General features: G+C 41.8%; 1 protein-coding gene across 1 annotated transcript; it reads left to right on the top strand.

Moving 5' to 3' along the window:
• Positions 1–2,210: 2,210 nt before the first annotated feature.
• On the top strand, positions 2,211–14,872 carry ADRA1B (adrenoceptor alpha 1B). The gene is made up of 2 exons (XM_027643592.1): positions 2,211–3,710; positions 13,668–14,872. The coding sequence occupies exons 1-2, from the start codon at positions 2,738–2,740 to the stop codon at positions 14,228–14,230; spliced, it is 1,536 nt and encodes a 511-aa protein (XP_027499393.1). The 5' UTR covers positions 2,211–2,737; the 3' UTR covers positions 14,231–14,872.
• The last annotated feature ends 5,412 nt before the right edge of the window (positions 14,873–20,284 follow it).

The following is a 20,284-nucleotide window of genomic DNA, read 5'->3' as shown; positions in this document are numbered from 1 at the left end:
ATCAATTTGTGAACATTATTCAGCTGAGTATCATGACTGTTCAGCCAGTATGTCATTACACAGACTGGTAAACAGGGATGTGAAAACACATCAGAATTCTCAGTAGGGCTGTGAGAGATGAGCAGTAGCTTTGTCTTCCTTTGACTCCTGGAACAGGATTTTTCTGTCTGTGGTTTCATCCAAATGGGCACAGAAAGCAACACTAGTAAGGGACACAGACTGGTCCCAGTACTGAGCAAAGAACTAGTCTGACCACTAGCAGTTAGAATCTGTGTTCCCTCCCCTTCTGCTTTCCTGTCACTGCTTTTGGCACCATGTCCCAGACCTTGCCAGAGAGCGGGAACCAGCTGACTCCTGGAAGTGGCTGTTGAAAGGCTATTGAAAGATCTGGTTCCTTGGCCCTACAAAGCCTTCTTGTAGTGTGGCCAAAGCCAGAGAGGATTTCCAGGTCGCTCTGTTACTCTTTGCAAACTGGGCATGTCCCACATGATGCCAGCTGCAAAATCAAAGCAGAGTACTTTACACACTCACTGACCGTTTCTTATCCAAGCTCTCCCCATTTTGAAGTGATCATATTTTCTTATGTGCCAAAGGCTGAAACATCATTATGTCTAGACCTAATGGTCTAATTAAATGAGCTTTAATGAATGTAGCTCAAACACCAAGAGGGGAAGATGCAGCAACTCTCTGTGCCCTCTGTGTTACCCCAATTCCACTGAGAGAAGTCTCAAGTCATTGCCTTGGCCAGGCACAGTTTTATCACATCCCTGGCAGCTGGGTCAGCACCTTCACAGCAGGACAGAGCTCCCAGCCTGAGGTATTCACAGCTAAAACAGACAAGGCAGAGAAACAAAATCAGAAAACACGAACAGAACTGAGTGGTTCTGTGGAGTCCAGCAGGAATGGTGAGTGTGAAGGGTAAATACCCGAAGTCACAGGCTGGTAACTGCTTTCATTAGCAGTGGAAACTTTGCCTTGGAGAGAGCAGAGGCAGAAAAGCTGAGATTAAGTTCATAAACTGAGTGTTTGTTCCTCTTCCCTTCAGTGACTCCGTGACATGTTATGGTGTCATTCTTGTAAGCGTTTCAAAGTAACAACAGTGCTGTGCCATAGTCCTGTGTGGGAAGGGCTGCACAAACATCTTCTCGAGGAAAATCCAACCAGAGCTTGTGTTTACTTGGTTTGTCCTTAAAACCAGCAGTCAGCTGCAACTTTCAGCCATAGCTGCCTTACTAAAAATGAACTTTTTACTTTAAACACAGTACATCTTGTAACAGGCAAATCAATATAGAGTAACCCAGAGTACTGCAGGCAACAGCTGTAGGACACAATCTGATGACAGAAAGTTGAGAACAGTATTTTGGCAGTTATATGATCAGCAAATCCCTCACTTTTTGTTACTAATGGCCCTGAGCTTTAAAGACTTGAGACTTCCCACCACCAGGTAACACAAAATTAGGAAATCAAAGAACCCCTGCTTTCGACATTAAAGGCTATTACCCAAAAAATAAATAAGCTGTTTCATATTATTTTTTATAGGCTACTGTAATAGGATAACTCTTCTCAGAGTTACAATGAGTTAACAACAGTCTCAGTGACCTCGCAGCTCTTACTAAAGACATAGGAAGATGGTTAAGCATAAAGAGTACCTGGAAAAGGTACTAAATACTTATCTCTGCCTTCCCTTGGGCTGTGGGTTGGGGTGCTCACCTCTGTTCCAGGCTGGGATTCATAAAGCACCCATGCTTAGAAAAGTTACAGAGGGAGAAAAGAGGAGATGAAGCCACAGATGCTTCTGTTACACATGGGTATAGAAAAAAAACCAGAAAGATTTTGCTAATCTGTTACTATTTTTTATTATTAACAGAATTTTTACAGTTAGAAACAAACTTTATGCAATCATCAAGTACTGAATTTACAAATAAACCAGGGATTTTTGGAACCAACCTACTTGTCCTTATAAGATGATTAGTTCTCTAAAATGATGATTAGTTCTCTAAAATGACAACGTGATTCACTTCAATTACAAAATAAACTAAAATATATTTTCTTAGCGGGCAAAAGGGCAGCAGATCATTTAGTACTGAAATTGCTGCTTTCACCACAGCCTACCAAGTATATTTTCCCTCAGATAGTGCAAGTGTTTTTTTTAAAGGTTTCCACTCCGGATTTGTGTGGCAAATGCTTTAATTAAGACTGATACATTCCATTTGTTTAGCGGTGACTGGTGGGAGCTGTATGTTGGCCTGCATTGCCCTCTAGCGCTGCCGGCCCCACCGCAGTGATGTCACTGCACAGGCACGGTGACATCGGAGCCAGCTCACGCAGAGCTGGAAATGCTGACAAACCTTCCTGGAGCCTCACAGGGACATCCCTCCAACACAGCCACACACGCTCCAGGGAAAACTCTAAACCTGTCCTGTCTTCCAGGGGCGCCGTGATCGAAAGCGCTGCTTTCAGCTCCGGCCAAGATTTCTGCCTGCTCATCTGGGTTTCAACGAGTCCGTATGAGAAATTAAGCAAGTTTGAGCAGCCTGCTGTTTCTGACAGGCTTCCCGAGGACTCCAAGCTGGGCAACTTTTACGTGCTCAGAGCTGACAGCCCTCAGGGGAGATGAGTTCTCCACCTCACCCAGGCCAGGGCTCTGCAGCAACTTCTTGGGTCGAGAGATGACTTTGAACTGACTCAAACCGTCGGCGTGTTGAGTGAGGGACCCAATCATAACTTGCTATGGAGGATGATTTTTAAGATGAATACCTACTTTGGCGATAAATCCAATACATCAATACCTGGATATTTGAAAGTGTCTGCACTAAATAATGGCAATTTTTCTGCCAACAACTCCAATGAGACAGCAACTAACCTGGATTCACCTGCCTTGGCTACCAGTAGGGCAATAATTGTGGGGCTGATCCTCGGTGCCTTTATCCTCTTTGCTATCATAGGTAATATCTTGGTAATTCTCTCTGTTGCTTGCAATAGACATTTAAGAATCCCTACAAACTATTTCATCATTAACCTCGCAATAGCAGATTTGCTGCTGAGTTTTACAGTCCTTCCGTTCTCTGCTACACTGGAAGTCCTTGGCTACTGGGTTTTGGGGAGGATATTTTGTGATATCTGGGCAGCAGTTGATGTGCTGTGCTGCACAGCCTCCATTTTAAGTTTATGTGCAATTTCTATTGATAGATATATAGGGGTACGTTATTCTCTGCAGTACCCAACACTGGTAACAAGAAGAAGGGCAATTTTAGCTCTCCTGGGTGTCTGGATCCTTTCCATGGTGATTTCCATTGGGCCTCTTCTGGGCTGGAAAGAACCAGCTCCCAAGGACGACAAGGAGTGCCGCATCACCGAGGAACCCTTCTATGCTTTGTTTTCTTCCTTGGGGTCATTTTATATTCCTTTAATTGTCATCCTCGTGATGTACTGTCGGGTCTATATAGTGGCCAAAAGGACTACTAAAAACCTGGAAGCCGGGATGATGAAAGAAATGTCCAACTCCAAGGAGCTGACTTTAAGAATTCATTACAAGAATGTTCATGAGGACACCCTAAACAACACCAAATCCAAGGGTCACAATCCCAGGAACTCCTTAGCTTTCAAACTTTTAAAATTCTCTAGAGAAAAGAAGGCAGCCAAGACGTTGGGAATTGTGGTTGGCATGTTTATCCTGTGCTGGCTACCTTTCTTCATTGTTCTGCCACTAGGTAAGTTGGTAATCAGGGGGTTGTGAGGGGAGGGGGAGGAAAGTGGGTTAGTTGGGTACTACAGAAATATCATCGAAAAAAATCAAATGAATGAGAAGTAGATAGTGTTGTGGGAACTTCAGTGAACAGATGAAAGGAAGGGAAGGGAACTCCTGATGTCGGCTTTTGCAGAGTCCTGCTGAAGCTTTGTGAAGTGTGCAGAAAGCTGCTCGCCTGGAGTCCTCAGTGATGGGCAGATGTCAAATCAGGGTACAATACCAGCAGATTTTATATGTTAAATCTCCCTTTTTTTCATTTGAATTGAATCAGATTTCAGAAACATTATCATAGGATGCTTTGCCAAAAATCCTACGTAAGAACAGAGAGAGTTTCAGCACTGAAACGTTCTTGGTTCAGTTCACTGCTCAGTGTCTGGGACTTCTGGTGTTATTAGGAGCCTTAAATGAAAATTTACCTGATCTAATGATGAGGTGAAAAACTCCCCTGAGCCTTGGGAAGCTGAAAAATTCTAGTTCTCAGTTCAAACATTACTGATCAAATCCCAAAAGCAAAGACAAAGATCCCCAGAGATCCCCACAGGAAGGTTCTCATTGGTTTCTATAGGTCTTAGTTGAGGCACTTTGGGACATTGCCATGTGAGCTTTTGGCAGCTACTTTATGGACTTTCAACTTCGAAATATTATTAAAGTATTTGATGTCGCCTTAACACATTGCTCCGCGTTCCCAAATCCTTGTGACATTCGCTTGCATTGTTTTTAATGCTAACACTGCCCCTGAAGCAGAGAATCTCAAGACATTCAATTACTAAGCTCTCAGAAATATCTGTCCAAAATTCATTTCTCTGAGACAGTCTGACAGCCTAAATATGGAAAGAGCTGGGAAAAGAAAAGGGAGAAAAAGCCTTTATTAATGTTCTATATTTGTGTTTACTTAGTTACCCTACCAAAACATTTCTGATTGAGTGGTAAGCGAATATTTTTAGAGACTCTTTTAGAAAATTGAATTGAGTTCAGCAACGTGTTCCCGGTGAAGTGTTACAAAATGATAATTTCAGTGAACGTGTAATGTCATTTAGACTAAAATCTTTACTGCAGGACAACTAATTCAGCTATTGCAGTACAACTTTGTAATCTCTAGCTTATTGTCTTATAGACTTCAAAATCTTTAGAATTCAAGATCTGCATAAAGGTAACGTTAAGGATGTGAAAAATTCTGAAGAAGGAAAACTGTGAGCAAAGTTTTCTTTGGTTACTGACGTTTAAGACCTTGTACTGGCTCTTAAAGCAAGTTTATAACATAGAGCAAGTTTCCAACTATTGCAAAAATACTTACCTATGGATAGAAACATATTTCCACCATATGGTACCAGTAGTAGTACTAGGGTAGGTCGTGATCCAATAAAGTAGATTCCCTCCTTGATTTTGAATATTTGAAGAAATAAAAAAGCAAATGTGAACTCAGCAGAGCATGTCTGTAGCTATCAGGAGCCAGTATAGCTCCTGACACTCCTCACCCAGCACAGATGCAGAGCAGTCCACTAGAAACATTATGGTCACAGGGCAGAAGCAAAGTGAGAAACAAACAAGTTTCTTGAAGGAGCATCAGTTTTCCCTTTGAGAAGTTTCCAAAACTCCTGGGTTTCCCTGGCAGGTTTAGTGAGTCATTGTTTAAGACACCTGAGGGAGAATTTATTGCTTGACAGAATACAATATTATCTCCCTCACAAATTGTGCCCAGTGGGGTGCCAGGCTGGGAGCCTTCAGCACAGCACAGCGTGTCTGGCAGAAGGGCTGGGTGGGCTGGGGGTTAAAGCCACTGCTGGGGGCTCTGACCCAACCCTGAGCAAGTGCTGTAACCCCAACAGCCCCAGGTCAGTGCTGGGAGCACTTGGTACTCACAGAGTTGAGGGGCAGAGGTTGCTGAGGAGTGTGTGTCAGTTAGAGGTGTGAAAAAACCAACATCTTACTGTTGCAATACAGACTGCTGCCTTTCCCAGTCCCTGTCTAGAAATCCTCTGTCTAAAAAAGGGGGAAGAGTATCCACAGTATCCAATGCAGCACAAAAATGCATTTAAATAGGAGATACTTCGCCTTTGTTCTGCAGACTAGGAATAGGGATGGTTTCGTTCCTTGTCCCCGATCTCTCTTTTTTTTTTTAAATTTATTATCCAGCACACTCCAGAATCCAGTATTTTTTATCTCTGTGTCTCAGTGCCGAGTTAATTAACGATGTTAGACATGACTAAAGCATTGCTCACTAAAACAGGTGGGGAAAAGCCCTTTTCCTCACTTGCATAATGCAGCTGTCCTTACCTGCAGGAGAGGGTAAACCAGTGCAGAAAGAATCCTTAAAGAGCTCTCTGTGTGCTGCACTCTTCTTACCAGAAACATTTTGCTGTGTCTTGAAGACACACAATTAAATGAAATGCTATTAAACACTCTTTCAGAAAGCACCCAAGGGTATGAAATCAATTTCTGTGATAGGAAACTGTAGAAATCAAAAGGTACTGATGGTGTCCCAAGGTGTCTCCATAGGTGTCCTGGACTGTCCAGACCAGATATTCACCTCCACTCACCACAAGCATAAGCTTCTTTCTTAGCCTCCATTTCTCACACCTTATATTTGCACCATTATCCCAAATCATACCCTCACACCTGCATCTTTCCTATTTATTTTTCTGCCCCTTGTTTCCCTCAGTGATGCCATGACTCTGCAGAATGGTGTTACAGAGCAGCTCTGGATTTCTGGGGATCCAACCACAAAACATTTGACAAGTTGGTAACTGTTAGTTCTGCAGCACCCCAGACCCATGTATTATCAAATCTGCTTATATGCAGTGGAGTTTCCTTCGTGTTAAGAGTGTTCTCAGCTCTTCTTTGCCAGACAAAATTTTATTCTTCCACTCTGGCATTTCAATATATTCTACAGCTGCCCGTTTTGATATTCTAGACAAAGGATTATTGCATCAGGTGGCAGATATGCACTGAGAACAGATGTGGTGCTGAAAGCAGCCACATTGCTTGAATAAATATTCTGTGACAAATGAAAAGAAATAATATTAACACTTACAGAGTGTTTTTCAAGCAAAAATCCAAAGGTTTTGCAAGGAAAGATCTGGCAGAGCCCTGTACACACTGCAGGGAGGAATTACAGCACTGACACCATGATGGACTGAGCACCATTAAACCATCAGCACGAAGAATTACCACCGTCTGGTTTCTAGCACTGAACCATTCTATCTTCAGTGTTAAGCAACTGATGATGCAGCAAAACTGGTATCAAAGAGAGTCATGTGAGAAATTTGTTTTTATTCCTGTAGCTACTGGATATTCTTTTCAGATAGCAGTGGAGCTGCAGAACATCCTCGTTGCACACATTCATAAACACTCCATGGCTTTGTAAACAGTTATCCTGCCACTCAAAATTATTTGTGACACAACATAAAAAAATAAACTAAAGACATACGTGTCTTTGAGATAACTTCTTATGCCATAAATTCAGTGACTCAGCTTTGAAAAGTAAATATCTTGCTTCTTTAAAATAAATGTTTCTTTTCATCCCCCTTATACAAACCCTTCCTTCGGCATCAGGACTACATTAAACATGCATTGCTGAAAAACACTGAGCAAAATAGATTCTTTTAATGACTAAAGCCCTGCAGAAATAAGCTAACACTCATTAAAACACTGGCCTTTAAACAAGGGAGTATCCAATTTTATGACAATACCTTTATTAAAAAAATTAATCCAAAATGAAGGATCATATGTTTCCCTCTGGCTACTAAGTACAGGTTTAGTCTCATTCCTCCTCTCTTCCTGAGAGAAGCTTGTCAGTCTTCTCTCAGACACATCCCCCACACACAAAGGGAAAACTTACCATCTCCACCACTTTCATCAGAGCACATTAACTTCCCCAGGTACTGCTTAACTCCAGGGGAAATCAGCAGATTTTAGAGCTTAAGTCCTCCTGCTCCCACAAAACCTGGGGTCTTATCCACTGGAGTCAGAAACAAAATTCTTGTAACTTAACTGGCAGTGGGATAAGGTGGCAGGAGGCCCAGGATGAAGACACAATTGGTTTGACCATTTTTAGGTATTAAGATTCTGAAACCTTTTAATAAAATAATAAAAAAGAACATAAAAACATCTGCATGCTACAGGTCAGCCCACACAAAATTATTCTTAAAACGTTATTGAAGTACAAAATATAGATTTATGTTACATGAGGCCAACCTCTGCATCTCTGTATTAAGAATACCAAATTAGGTCCCTTACTTTCCCATGGGAAACACTTGCAGGCATTAGGTCTGTCAATGCTACTGGGTTCTGCTTTCTGAAAGGCTTTAGGCCTGGTTTGTCTTCCACCTCATTTCAGTCTTCTCTTCCCCTGCCCTCTAGACTTGATGTCCTCAAGTTAATAGTTACACAGAATTCATATAAATCACTGCTATATGTGGCAATTTGCCCCTCTGCCCACTGGCAGGTCAATCTTTGTGCAAAGTTCAGTGGCAAGATGACAGCAGAGAATGTACAATTAAACATCATAAGGGCATTTACTGACCAGTACAGTGTGTTTTGTCACATGGGGAGGACGAGATTATTTCAAGGTGATTCATTTTCCTACTGAAAAAGCCTCCCTTAAGCCCTGGTTTAATCCTTTTGCTTTACAAAGGGTGTCAATTACCAGTCACTTACAGACTTCTGGATTTTAGAACAAAGTTGTTTGTTATCAAAGCAGGTGAAACCACAGAAATTCCTGGGTACTTCCTCTGTAGGGTTTTGATTTGCACGTCAGGGGAAACAAAGGGAAATCTCACAGTGTACTGTCTTGCAAAACCAAATACACAAAGCAATACACACAAAAAAATACAGTGAAATCAACTCGAGTTGACTTCTCAGCCTCAGGGATTGCAGTAACTCCTGTCTCAGGTGGTCAGAGAGCTCCAAGAAAAAACCAGTTCAGGACTGAGCCACTGGGCAGCAATAGGAAATCTCAAAACTATTGAAATCAAAGACAAGAGAGAAGGGATAATTTCAGGGGAAACACTACTTTCAGCAAGGCAGTTGGAACACAAGGTCCTTATGCCAGATGCGTTTGCAAACACTTGTGCTATTGCTCGAGCTGGTGCTCATGAGGAAAGCTCTGAGTAAAGTTATACAGGTCCTAAAGCATCAAGGCCACACCTCAGAGTCTCAGGGGCTTTAGGGTACCTACCTGTGAAATACTGACATGAGCAAAAAGTGAGGAGTTTTTTCACATCTTTACTAAAGTGCTTCTCCACTGACCACTGCAAGATTTTGAGATATTTTGACAGGCTTTTGGGTGATCCCTAGAAACCAGAAAGCAATAACCATCTGTGTCTGAGTGACAAAAGAGAAAAACTGCACTGGAAGTTCATACAGTACCTATGCAGTTGTGTTATTCAATTCCATGCTACAGGCTGTTATCTACTAGCACTGGCCAAGAGAGATGTCTCTAAGTCAGAAGAGCAGAAAACACCAAAACATGTTTAGCAATTGCAGATATTTAAGTGTAATAAATGAAATGTCAGCAGACTTAGATTAGCTTTTCTAGACTCCCTCAATTATCTAATCTTTTGCAAAACAAGAATAAACTTGGCCCATGTTCCGTCTAGTCTGGAAGCTGCAGAAGTTTCTAATTCTTTTGGACAAAATAATAACATTAGTGCCATGTTTCTGTCCCTTACTACTGTCAGTTTTAGGTACCAAGTAAAATTCTTATCAAAATTGATCTCAATTTCACACTATTTGTGTGAGGGCAACACAATTTAAGCACAAGTGAGCTCTCTCAATGGTGAAAGTCAGCACGGCTATTCTGGACTGAGAGGTGGTGCCTCTCAGTCTATTTAACCCATAGAAATGCAAATATTGCTGCTCTGCCTTGCAATTGCTTGCAATATAAGAAGGTGTAGCAAGTCTGGGGTTTAGTAAAAAAACCTGATCCCTCCCTGTACTCCTCGAAGGGAGGTAAAGTCCTGGTTTTATTTTTGCCATTCTAGATAAGTTTCTATTTTTTTGAGACTTTGAAAAGCTCTCAAATATGAGCCACTGTGAATGAAGTTCCTGTTGGTCTCATAAAAGTGATTTGTTCATCTGCAATATGAGGACACTGCTGTAGGTAGTCAGTTCTAGGACAGAAATTCCTCACAACCAGGACACTTTGGAGCACTGACCAACCTCGTCCAGTGGAAGGTGTCCCTGCCCACAGCAGTTATTCCTTATTTGATATTTCTCCTTCCTCAAAAGCAAAGTGCTACACACACACACACACACAAGATACCCACAAACACAGGAGTAGTGTGTTGGTGACTGCTGGGTTCCTGGGACTGTCCTCCAGCCTGGCAGCCCAGGCACTGCTGGGATGTGCAGCACGAGGCATCCCACAGAGACACCAACATGCCAAATAACCACAACCAAACACTACCCGTTGTTATTTATTTGTAGTACTTATAATTTAACCATCTTTTATCTTCTTTATTGAATTTTATTCTGTTGATTTTGGATGCTTTCCTATTTCTCAAGATCTATTTTCTCTGTTTTCTAACTGTTTTCACTGTTATCCTAATCCTCTTCTCCAGAAGGCCTGCACTTCATCCCAGCTTGATCAACTCGTAATTTTATAACCATACTCTCTATTTCATCCTCTACTGTTTGTAAACTGTGGGGTTTTTTTCCTATATTAAATAAGTCCAGGGGAATGTAAACAAACACTGAATGCTGGAAGGGAAGGAATCAGGAGCTCTAGAAATCCAATTAGCTTTAAAACCTTGGCACGCTGGCTTGGCGAAGCATGTGGTGAAAGGGACCACAAAAGCTTAAATAAAGGACAACCACATCCTTTCTCTAAACTCGTAATAACTCTGGGCAGAGGCAGATTATTACTTCTAGAGGGAGAATTTTACTAGCTGTGCACATGGTGGCTGTAACTCAGCCATGAGCAGCTTCCAGCACTCCCGGCTGCTGCAGGAATCACAGCAGGAACACGGGGAAGAAGAGGAGGTTCCCAGCCAGACCCTTAGCAGCCACCCACAGCCAAGCACAGGGAATGTCTCTTGTTGGTCACAGCAAAAATCTGATCAGGTCACTTTTCACAGGAAGGCCAAGTTCCATCATAAAACAGATTTCTTGCAAAGCAATACTCATTTTTGCACAAGCTGTGTTCTGGAGGACAGATTGAGACAGGGTTTGATACTGATGAAGCTTCCTGTTTTTCATGTTTCAGAACTCATCTGTTATCACTTGGTATTTTGCAATGCTTTTCCTCATTGCAGCAATTTTTAAAACATTGGAATTTTTTCTTGTGGAGAACGTTGAAAAGCTCAGATTTAACTCCAGCCAAAATGGCTCCAATCTGCACCAGAATGAAATCTCCCCTGAAATAAGAGGATGTGTTTCCCTTCCGAGGTTACCTTAACTATTTGAGTCTGATTAGACTCTGTAACTGAACTTCCAAATACCTCTTACCAATTCTCAAACTATTTCCATTTTATGGTGTTCAAACAAGAGGGTGGTTTTTCCAGAGTGGGAATACCCCCCCTCAGTGTTTCAAGGATGGAAACATTTCATTTTCTACCTGTTATCAGTAGGGACAAGAAGTTTCAAATTTTGTGGCTTTTCTTTAATCTTCAGACAACGACAAAGCCCAGCAGTGGAGCTCTCTTGTCACCATCACTGGAATATCCACTGACACACAGCAAAGCACTCAAACAGCTCCAGACCATTGTATTGCAATAAAACCAGATGTTGCGTTTGTTCCAGAAAACAGAACACACACTCCCCCAGGTTGGCTCTCATCTAAGAAAAACTGGATTTAGAAAATTTTGAAATGTGACCCTTTTGTAACATGCAGAAAACAGCACCTGACTGCCCCAAACTCATCCATAGCCACTTTTTCTCCTTAAATCCAGAGAATTCACAGTACTCCTGACCAACTATTATCTAGCCTAAGTATAAAATACTTGATTCTGAAGAAAACTGATGATTCTATGAGTAATTATAGGTCTCTTCCCAGGTCCACTGAAGTCCTTATGAGCCTTTCAAGACTTCCACTGACTCCAGTGGAGTCTGAATTTTAATGTCTCAGTAAAGCTCTGGGCAGATATTCTGCAGAATATGTGAGGACAATTAATATGCCAAATTGCTTCCCACAATGTTCCCTAATTTCATTAGGATGCTTCACTTACTTTCTCTGTAATAAAATATTCATTATAAAGAACCAGTCAGACCCTAAATGCAATTAGCTTCTACTAAATAAAATACTTCTTAATTTCTCTTTATGATGTTTGCTATTGCTCAGTGTATTTCCAAACTGAACAGCTCTAAGAAGTCTGGTGAGTGTGGTCAAAAAACTGATCAATCAAAACTCATCAAGTCAATTGATTTTCTGATATATTTCCTTTTCTCCATTTACTCTCCATGAGTAAAAGTCAGTAAAGTGCAGGAGTCATGAAGAACTGCTCTGAACCTCGTGATTTAAACCCTCCATCTTAACCCTAAGGGCCAGCGTTCCTTAGCTCCAAGGCAATGGGCAGACCCAGTTCTAGCTGGCACCATTCCCAAACACTGCCAGGGAAAAATCTATAGTTCTGGATTCAAGGGACCTTCCCTGACTGTTAGTAATGAGGAAGAGTCTTTCCAGAGAGCTGATGCCAGCTCAGCATCTTGTTTTCTCTCCTGAGCCACCTCAGGGAGCAGCTGGCACCCTGGGGAGGGCAGTGGATGTATGAGGAATGGCACACACTCCCCTCTGGATTCCTGTGGAATGAGGAGGCTCCAAGCCCAGCTTTGCCATGCAGACACACTGTGCCGTGCCACGGAAGAGCTGTTTACCCAAGAGGATAGGAAGTGCTTTTGCATAGTTTTGAGGCCCAAACCGTGACCTCCACATTGCTGTGAGATGGGAAATATGCCCAGAATCACATCCCTCCCCACTCAGGCATCTGACAGCCACAACTGACTCAGCTGCTTTCACAGCCCAGCGAATCTGAAACCACTCCAGTGGAAAAGGTCAGGATGTGACATCCAGGCTGGGGTGTTGACTTCCATTTGAAAAAAATCTTCAAATCAAACTCCAGTTCTTGACATAAGAATTCTCCCCTGAATCCCCATTCCTTGATTACTTGAGCTAGACACAAAGGTGTTTACCCAGCTGGATAACTCCTGAATGCTTGTTTTGCTTTAAAAATGTCACACATTCTTTTCTAAAGCCCCATTTGCTAAATTTAGCTGATCAATTGCCCCTGCTTTTAACACTAAAAGTACAGGAAATGGATTTCCCAGTAGGAGTTTTTCATTTGGGCAGTCTCATTAGGGAAGTTATTTGGTTGTGAACAGAAGAGGAAGAACTCATAAAACAACCTCTTATTTTGGGTTACATCACTTTTATGAACGCCCGAGATATGGGAAGTTCAACGACTAACTTCAGGTTTCAAGAGGTTTGTACTACAACAATAATCTGGATAAATGGAGGGATGTTTGAGGGCTGCCAGAGAGTGTATTAGAAGTTATAAAGTATGTCCGGACACACACCTCCTAACAAGCCTGGGAACATTTAGATATTTTCCTTCAGAAATGACCTTTGAAAGTTCTTTGCAGAAGTATTCCATGTGTGCCTTGTACAACAGCTTGGACAGTGGAGGTTTGATCTGTCACTGGGATCAGTACATGTTAGTGCAGCAGATGTGTACCCATAAACTGCGTGTTAGTTTTTAATTCTACATTAATTATGTGCTCCTTTGACTTTGAAGAGCATTTCATTATTAGCTTTAGAAATAACAAAAGTAACATTTTAGTAGCAAAAGACCAAAACTAAAAGCAACATGCATGAAAGATTTTTAATACACGGGTTCTAACAGTGATCTGATGTAACATATGCCCTTCCTAGAGGCAGACAAACCAATTATCTCAGATATTGTTTCTGCTTGTTTCCTGTGGACAGGATCTCTGTTTTCAGCTCTGAAGCCACCTGAAACAATTTTCAAGGTGATTTTTTGGCTTGGCTACTTTAACAGCTGCTTGAATCCCATCATCTACCCTTGCTCAAGCAAAGAGTTCAAGAGGGCTTTTATACAGATCCTGAAATGCCAGTGCCATCGTCGAAAGCAGCTGGGGTGGTGGCCCTACAGCTACAGAAACTGGAATCGGTGCTCCTTTGAACACCACAGGAAAGACTCTCTAGAGGACAGTGGGAGTTTCCTGAGTGGCAGCCAGAGGACACTGTCCTCGGCATCTCCCAGCCCCGGGTATGTGAGCAAAATCACTCACCCACACCTGGAGATGTGCACATTCCAGGAATGGAAAAACTCCAGCTGCCTCCTGAGCCCTTTGCAGGATGGCAGCGGACAGAAGGAGCCGTGCCAGTTCTTCACCTTCAGCCTCTTCTCGGAGCGGAATGGACACGTCCCTGCCGGCAGCCGAGGCTCCAGCAACAGGGACTGTGAGGCCACCTGTGACACACTGAACTGCAAAGCTGCCTGTGGAGCAAACATCACATTGGAATGAACAGATCCCAACCAGTCTGTTCCCTTGGGACACCGACCTGTCTGACGCTAGGCCCAGGCAAAGACATGGACCTGAGCATGGTTTCTCAGGATAGCACGGGAAGGACACCAGGGAGGAACAGGTAGATTTGAGTCACAGGAGTGGCCAAGGGCAGGGCCTAACCATATTCCCAGGTAGTTTCCAGAGAAACTACTGAAGCATGAACAGAATGCAGGGAAAGTGCTGCATAAACCCAGGGAAGTGCACATCCAATTATTGAGCTGTTGTGGAAGTGCTGTGGAACGGCGAAACACATCTGTACATAGAAAGAATCCATAAACAGGGGGGTGGGCAGGGGCCATGTGTGAGTGGGTGGGTGTCCAGGTGTGCCAGCCATGTGGATGGATGTCTGGAAGTGGCAGTGAACAGTGCAGTCCTGATTGCTCCTCTCCAGGTTGCCCCTGACTTTGCCTGTAGTTCCGTATCGTTGCTGTACGTCACTGTACATTCGCACTTTAGAAACTGAAAACAGTGTCAACCATTAAAGTAATTTCTCAACAATTTAAACACTTGCACCTATTACTGTAGGACTGGAATTCAGTCAAGTTCCCTTATCACCATTTTCACTTCGAAATAAAACACTCATAGCCACTAAGTTTGCCATTGTGACTCCCAGGATGCAGTTGCTTCCCTGGTCACCAGTATTTATAACTCCTCTATCCTTTACCAAGCTCTTCTTCGAAAGTCTGAAAATACCAGCAATGGTGAGAGCTCACAATCTACATTTGAGCACATCAGTAAGCATCCTCTAAACATACAGGCTGCCAGAGGATCTGATTTCTAAAAGCAACACTCATAAATCACTCCAAATACCTCATAAACAGTGTCGTGGGCACAGCACAAAAGAGCAGTGACCGCTGGAGGCCCAAAACAAGCTCCAGGACAAATATGCTCAGCCCTTGGTTCTTTTAGCAGGCTTTGAAAACAGCACTGGACATTTAGAGGCTTTACTTTACCTCTCAGATAAGAAGAGTCAAAACAATGGAGTAGTGTAAGTATCACTTCATTAATATTTTCCAGCTCAGTAATACAGTTCTTTAAGAGAATTCCTGACAACATCTTCTGGGACTTTTTAGGTCATGTTTGGAAGCTATTTTTATCCCTTGCAATTAAGTGTGAATCACAGAACTGACTGATTTTTTTCACATGAAGTGGTACAAACCGTGACAATTAGTATTTACTCCTCTCTCCAACTGAGCCTTTCCTTACTAGGAATTGTAGTGACCTTTTTTTAAATCTTGAAACAGGGAACAAACCATAAACTGATGTTCTAAAAGCGCTTGGGGACAATTTAACAATGCTACATCCCAAGGGAGAGCCATTTCCTTAGTTTTTGTTTCCTTTCATGTGTATTCTTTCATCAAATAGCCAGGGGTGGATGTGGTGTGTGGTTAGATGATACATCTCCCAGCCCAATGATAGGAAAGTCATGTTCCAGCATCTTCCCGTGGTCCTATGTTATAGTAAGAACCACATAAGTATATTTGAAGTCCTATCTTGTTGCAGTATGGCCAATTTCCTACTTCAATAATTTCATTTTGACTGTGGAAAATGCAGTAATTTCCTCTTAAAAGGACAATGCTTATAAAATTTAGAAGTGTTATAAAACAGTTAACAAACTCTCGTTGCTCACAGACTGATGTTGCCATAAGGAATATCACACCCAGCTGTGATACACCAGTAGGAAGCTGTGCCCTTTGTGGCTCTGAAAGGCAGAGAACTGTGTTTCTGACCCACTGGTACACTTTTGGAGGGAATATACAATTGTCTGTCAAACACTTTCGGGTTTTGTAAAACTTCTTCCAAGCTACAGCGAACTGGAAATGAATTTGTCTAATCTTATCACCTGACAGCACACTTCAGGTAAATTTTGAGTCACACAATTTGTATAGTGTAAAGTAAATTCAATATTTGTATTTGAGAAAGAAGCGATACTGCAAGGTTTGAGAATGAACAGCATTCTATTACTTTAAATCCTTTAACTACATAGCTCTGAGAGACTGATAATTATTTTAATTAGTTTCTATTCCTAACAAAGGCTGTGTGATCTCTGATCATCATTTAAGCTCCTTAAACAATGCTATAATTCTCTAATATGGATGAAATCAGAGAGGCTTTTATCCCATACTGAAGTACTTTAAATACTTATCATCTTTGTGCATTTTTACATGTAATGTTACAAAAACCACAAGGAAAGTTCCCTTACTGCTTCTTTCAAATGTATAAAAAGAGAATTTCAGACATTTTAGCACTGGAAAAACCAGCATTCTGTAAACCTTGTAACTGATCAGGAGAAGACATGCATTAACAACACATTCAGTGCCTCAAAACACACAAATCAGATACCAAAATCGTCAGAGAGCAAAAGACCCAAAGACACACGTCCTGCAATACCTAATATATACTTCAAATAGAATTTTAATAAACTGTGTCTCATTCTTAAAATTAAATTTCAATACTAGAGAGCCTACAGCTTGTAGGCATAGCAAACATAAGATGGGAAGATTCCTAATATTTCTCTAAAATACATTTCTCCAAGCTCTTTATAGCCATGCGTGATATTACATGTCTTCTCTCTTCTTTTAAGCTCTTTACTTTTTGTCTCATGAATTCCCCTTTTGGTACAGCAACACTGTACCAGTGGGATCCCATCCATACAAATATGTAAATTATGGAAGATTTCAAAAGTCCCATCACATTTGCTCATAAGTTGCCGACAATACCTGCTCCACCTCCAGCCACAGCTTCACTGGAGGTACAGGCAATAAAACTGATTGTATAAAATGGGAAAAAAACCCACATGGATCTGGAGGAGGGACTATGAAGGTTACAGAGGAGAAAGTCTCATATGCCACCTTAAAATATTAAACTTTCGCAGGACCACCTGACTTCTCCAGAACAAATCTATTCCAAATATCTTTATTTTTACCACTGGAATATTTTACGACCTCCACCAGGCAAGGCTAGCCCAAATGAGGCCATACAAATCACCCTCTTCCTTTTGTTAGTCCTTCATTTGTTGCAATGTTTTCCTTTAAAGGAAAAACTATTTGGACCAGGGCATGATCATAAACCCTTGTGGGACAAGCCCATATTAGCCCATATTTTAGTACAGCCAAAATTATTTCGCCAAGCAGAACATCCAGGATCCAGTGCAGTGGCACATGATGATGGTCTGCCCAATGCAACTACACTCCATCATGGGTATTTTTTACGCTTATTAACAGGCCTTCTGATGAACTCCAAATAGATTTGCCTCCAAAGAGGAGCTGCTGCCATTTAACACAGGAGGTGTTCAAAAAACACTGTGAATTTCTCCAGGTTAAGCTACTGTGTGGAGCTTAATCCCTACCTAGGGGCTTGTCCAAAGCCATTCAGGGGAGAGGCACAGCTGTAATGGCTCAGGGAGCTTTGGTACAGCCCAGCTGCACACAAATTAAACCCATTAGGCTTCAGTGCACTCAGCTATCACAAAAGTGCTGCTTATTTTTGAAAAGTGTTATGGTAAAATCAATCCAGCTGAATGAGACTGAAACTGTAAAGCATTCTACATTCTTTACTCTCCGGGAATGCAGTTTTCTATTATCTTTCCAAATGTGCCAGGGAGAGAAGAGGGGACATTAATATTATAAAGTACAGTTCTAGTCTGAAAAAATGTCAAAATAGCAACTTTTTATTCAACAGATGAGCTCTGAGCTCTCAGTTTCTGTGCTTGACTTCCCCCTCACACAAATGAGCATAAAATTGCACAGCACAGGAGATAATCATCCACAGAACTATCGGTATACTGGCATCCACTTATTCCTTATCCCACAAATTTACCAGCTCATTCCCACGAGAATACACTGGATTCTGCTTTGATACATCCAACAACAGATTTGTTCACCTCCTTCCCAACCCCCCTGCAGTGCTCTGGCTCACCACTCCATAGGGCAGAACACGGTCCTGTGGGGATGGTGCATCCCACAAACACCAGTTTCACCCTGAAGTGCTCAGAAAGAAACACTTCAGAATAAGGACACACACCACGCTGGTTTATGTCACTTTAAAGGAACCCAAAAATGTTTCCACCCTCTATGATTTTTTTTGGGACTGGGAGTGGTCCTAGTTACTTGTGCAAACGGTAAGTCATGATTTGAAGGAGCAGTGAAAACACTTGAAGTGGTGACATAGAGGTCAAGGCACCAACCTGGGAAAATCCTGCCTGTGCCTTAATGGTTTTGTGTTTCACCTCCCTAAACAGAGGGAAGGGAACCCAATTAGAGCCTTTTCTCAGGAGACCTCTCTAAGGCTGTCCCTTGATCAACCTCAAAGCCTGCTGGTTTCTAACTTGCACATTCTGACTGGTGAGTCAGCACACACAGCCCAGGGCCAGCCAAGCCACATGGGCCTGTTTACCCACTAAGATTTGGCAATGTGGAACAGGACATGTGGGAGGACAATGTGGGAGACAAATGAGAGCGCTGAAAACACCAAGAGGAAGGGAGAAGTGCTGAAAGATAAAGGTTGTAAATCCATAAATCAGCGTTTATTCATCTTAATGACACGACAACTTGTTGTATTGTGTTTATCTGGTTGGTCTGTCACTAAAATGAGGAGAAAAACAAAGTGTCTCTGCAGGAAAAAGCAGGGTTATTATGTCAATTTATGTCACCACAACATGGACAGATGCCCCTGCACCCCTGGGTTGTAAACAGCAGAAAGGTAGGTTCCATTTCTACTCAGTTATAATCTATGGCTTCATTTTTTTCCTAGAATAGCCAAAATTTCATTAATTAAAGTTAGTTTAAAATTAAAGTTGCATTTTTTATTTATTTCTCCAAGGAGATTACAAACCTTAATCACTTCATGTTTCCATCAGCACCACTGAGGGTATAAGAGGCAGCAAGGCCCAAATCAAAGCCACGGGTAGGGCACAAAATCCCACCAGATGAGTCAGTGACAACACCATGGCAAATCCTGCTTTAGAAACTCTAATGATGTGATTGGCACAGTTTTGAGCTCAAATGAGGCAAATTCATTTACACCTGCTGAATAATGAGCATCTTACCTCGGCAAAATATGTAAAGAGTGATAAAGGCAAAGAATTGTCTTCATAAAATAAGGCTGGATCCTTATTTTGTACCCTGTGAAGTTGAGTCAAACCAGTGAAAACAATGGAAAGCGTGACAAAAATAGTGGGATATGGTTATTCCTACAAGTGGAAGGTGATAGGGAAAGGAAGTCAGGCGTTGTTACTGGAAATTTTTTATATCAAAACATCTTAGCTTGATCAGTGAAGATTATGCTCCCTCTCTAGTAATTCTCACAATCTTTATAGGACTCCAGCCAAGATTTAGAGAGAAAGAGAAAGGATGTTCAAAATTAATAAGAATCGTTCACAATTTCTTTAATAAGCCAGCCTAAAAGGCGGATGTAGTAAAACTTTAATTTATAGCTGCGATTAAAAAGCCTTTAATTGCCTATTTCACAACTTCCTTTCGAATGTTCTTTGGGAAGCACAATAATCTGATTCCACTGAGACTTGTGTGCAAATGTTTAATTCTAGTGAAGAACATGAACTTTCTATGACCTCTGGAAAATGGTAATTATTTTTTCTGTGCTTGATTCGTTGAGCTTTGGTTTCTGCACTGTGAAGATCAAAAAAGCTGTCCCAAGAAGTAAATTTAACATATGGTCTGGAGCCTGAGGTAATTGTGCAACAGTTCATCCCTCTCCTGGTCAGCTCAGAGTCCAGTCTGACAGTACTGTAACACAGTGGAGATTCAGCCCTGATTTCACTAAACTGGATCCGTTTTACAGGGAAATTGGAAAATCCAACATCGCCATCTATTGGATTCCTATTGCGCGGGAGAGTCACAAATACTCGAATCCAGCAAAGAGTTCCCTGGATTTTACACACCACAAATCCAATCTCTTACGCAGTAAGACTTTTCCCTAAGTCACCAAGAGAACGTGGATCTCCTGGGATTTCTACTGTCTCTTCCAGAAGTGACGAGTCCCCAAAGCTCCGTT

This window comes from Corapipo altera, unplaced genomic scaffold (genome assembly GCF_003945725.1).
Source record: "Corapipo altera isolate COAL_440 unplaced genomic scaffold, ASM394572v1 75, whole genome shotgun sequence".
NCBI classification, from domain to species: Eukaryota; Metazoa; Chordata; class Aves; order Passeriformes; family Pipridae; genus Corapipo; species Corapipo altera.
Note: the sequence above shows the minus strand (reverse complement) of the source record. Positions and strands in the feature narration are given on the sequence as shown.

Excerpts from the sequence above, each read along its gene's own strand:
- ADRA1B (XM_027643592.1), top strand. The coding sequence starts at position 2,738 with ATGATTTTTAAGATGAATACCTACTTTGGCGATAAATCCAATACATCA. Across the intron at positions 3,711-13,667 it reads CTTCATTGTTCTGCCACTAG|GATCTCTGTTTTCAGCTCTG; the intron begins GTAAGTTGGTAA and ends TCCTGTGGACAG.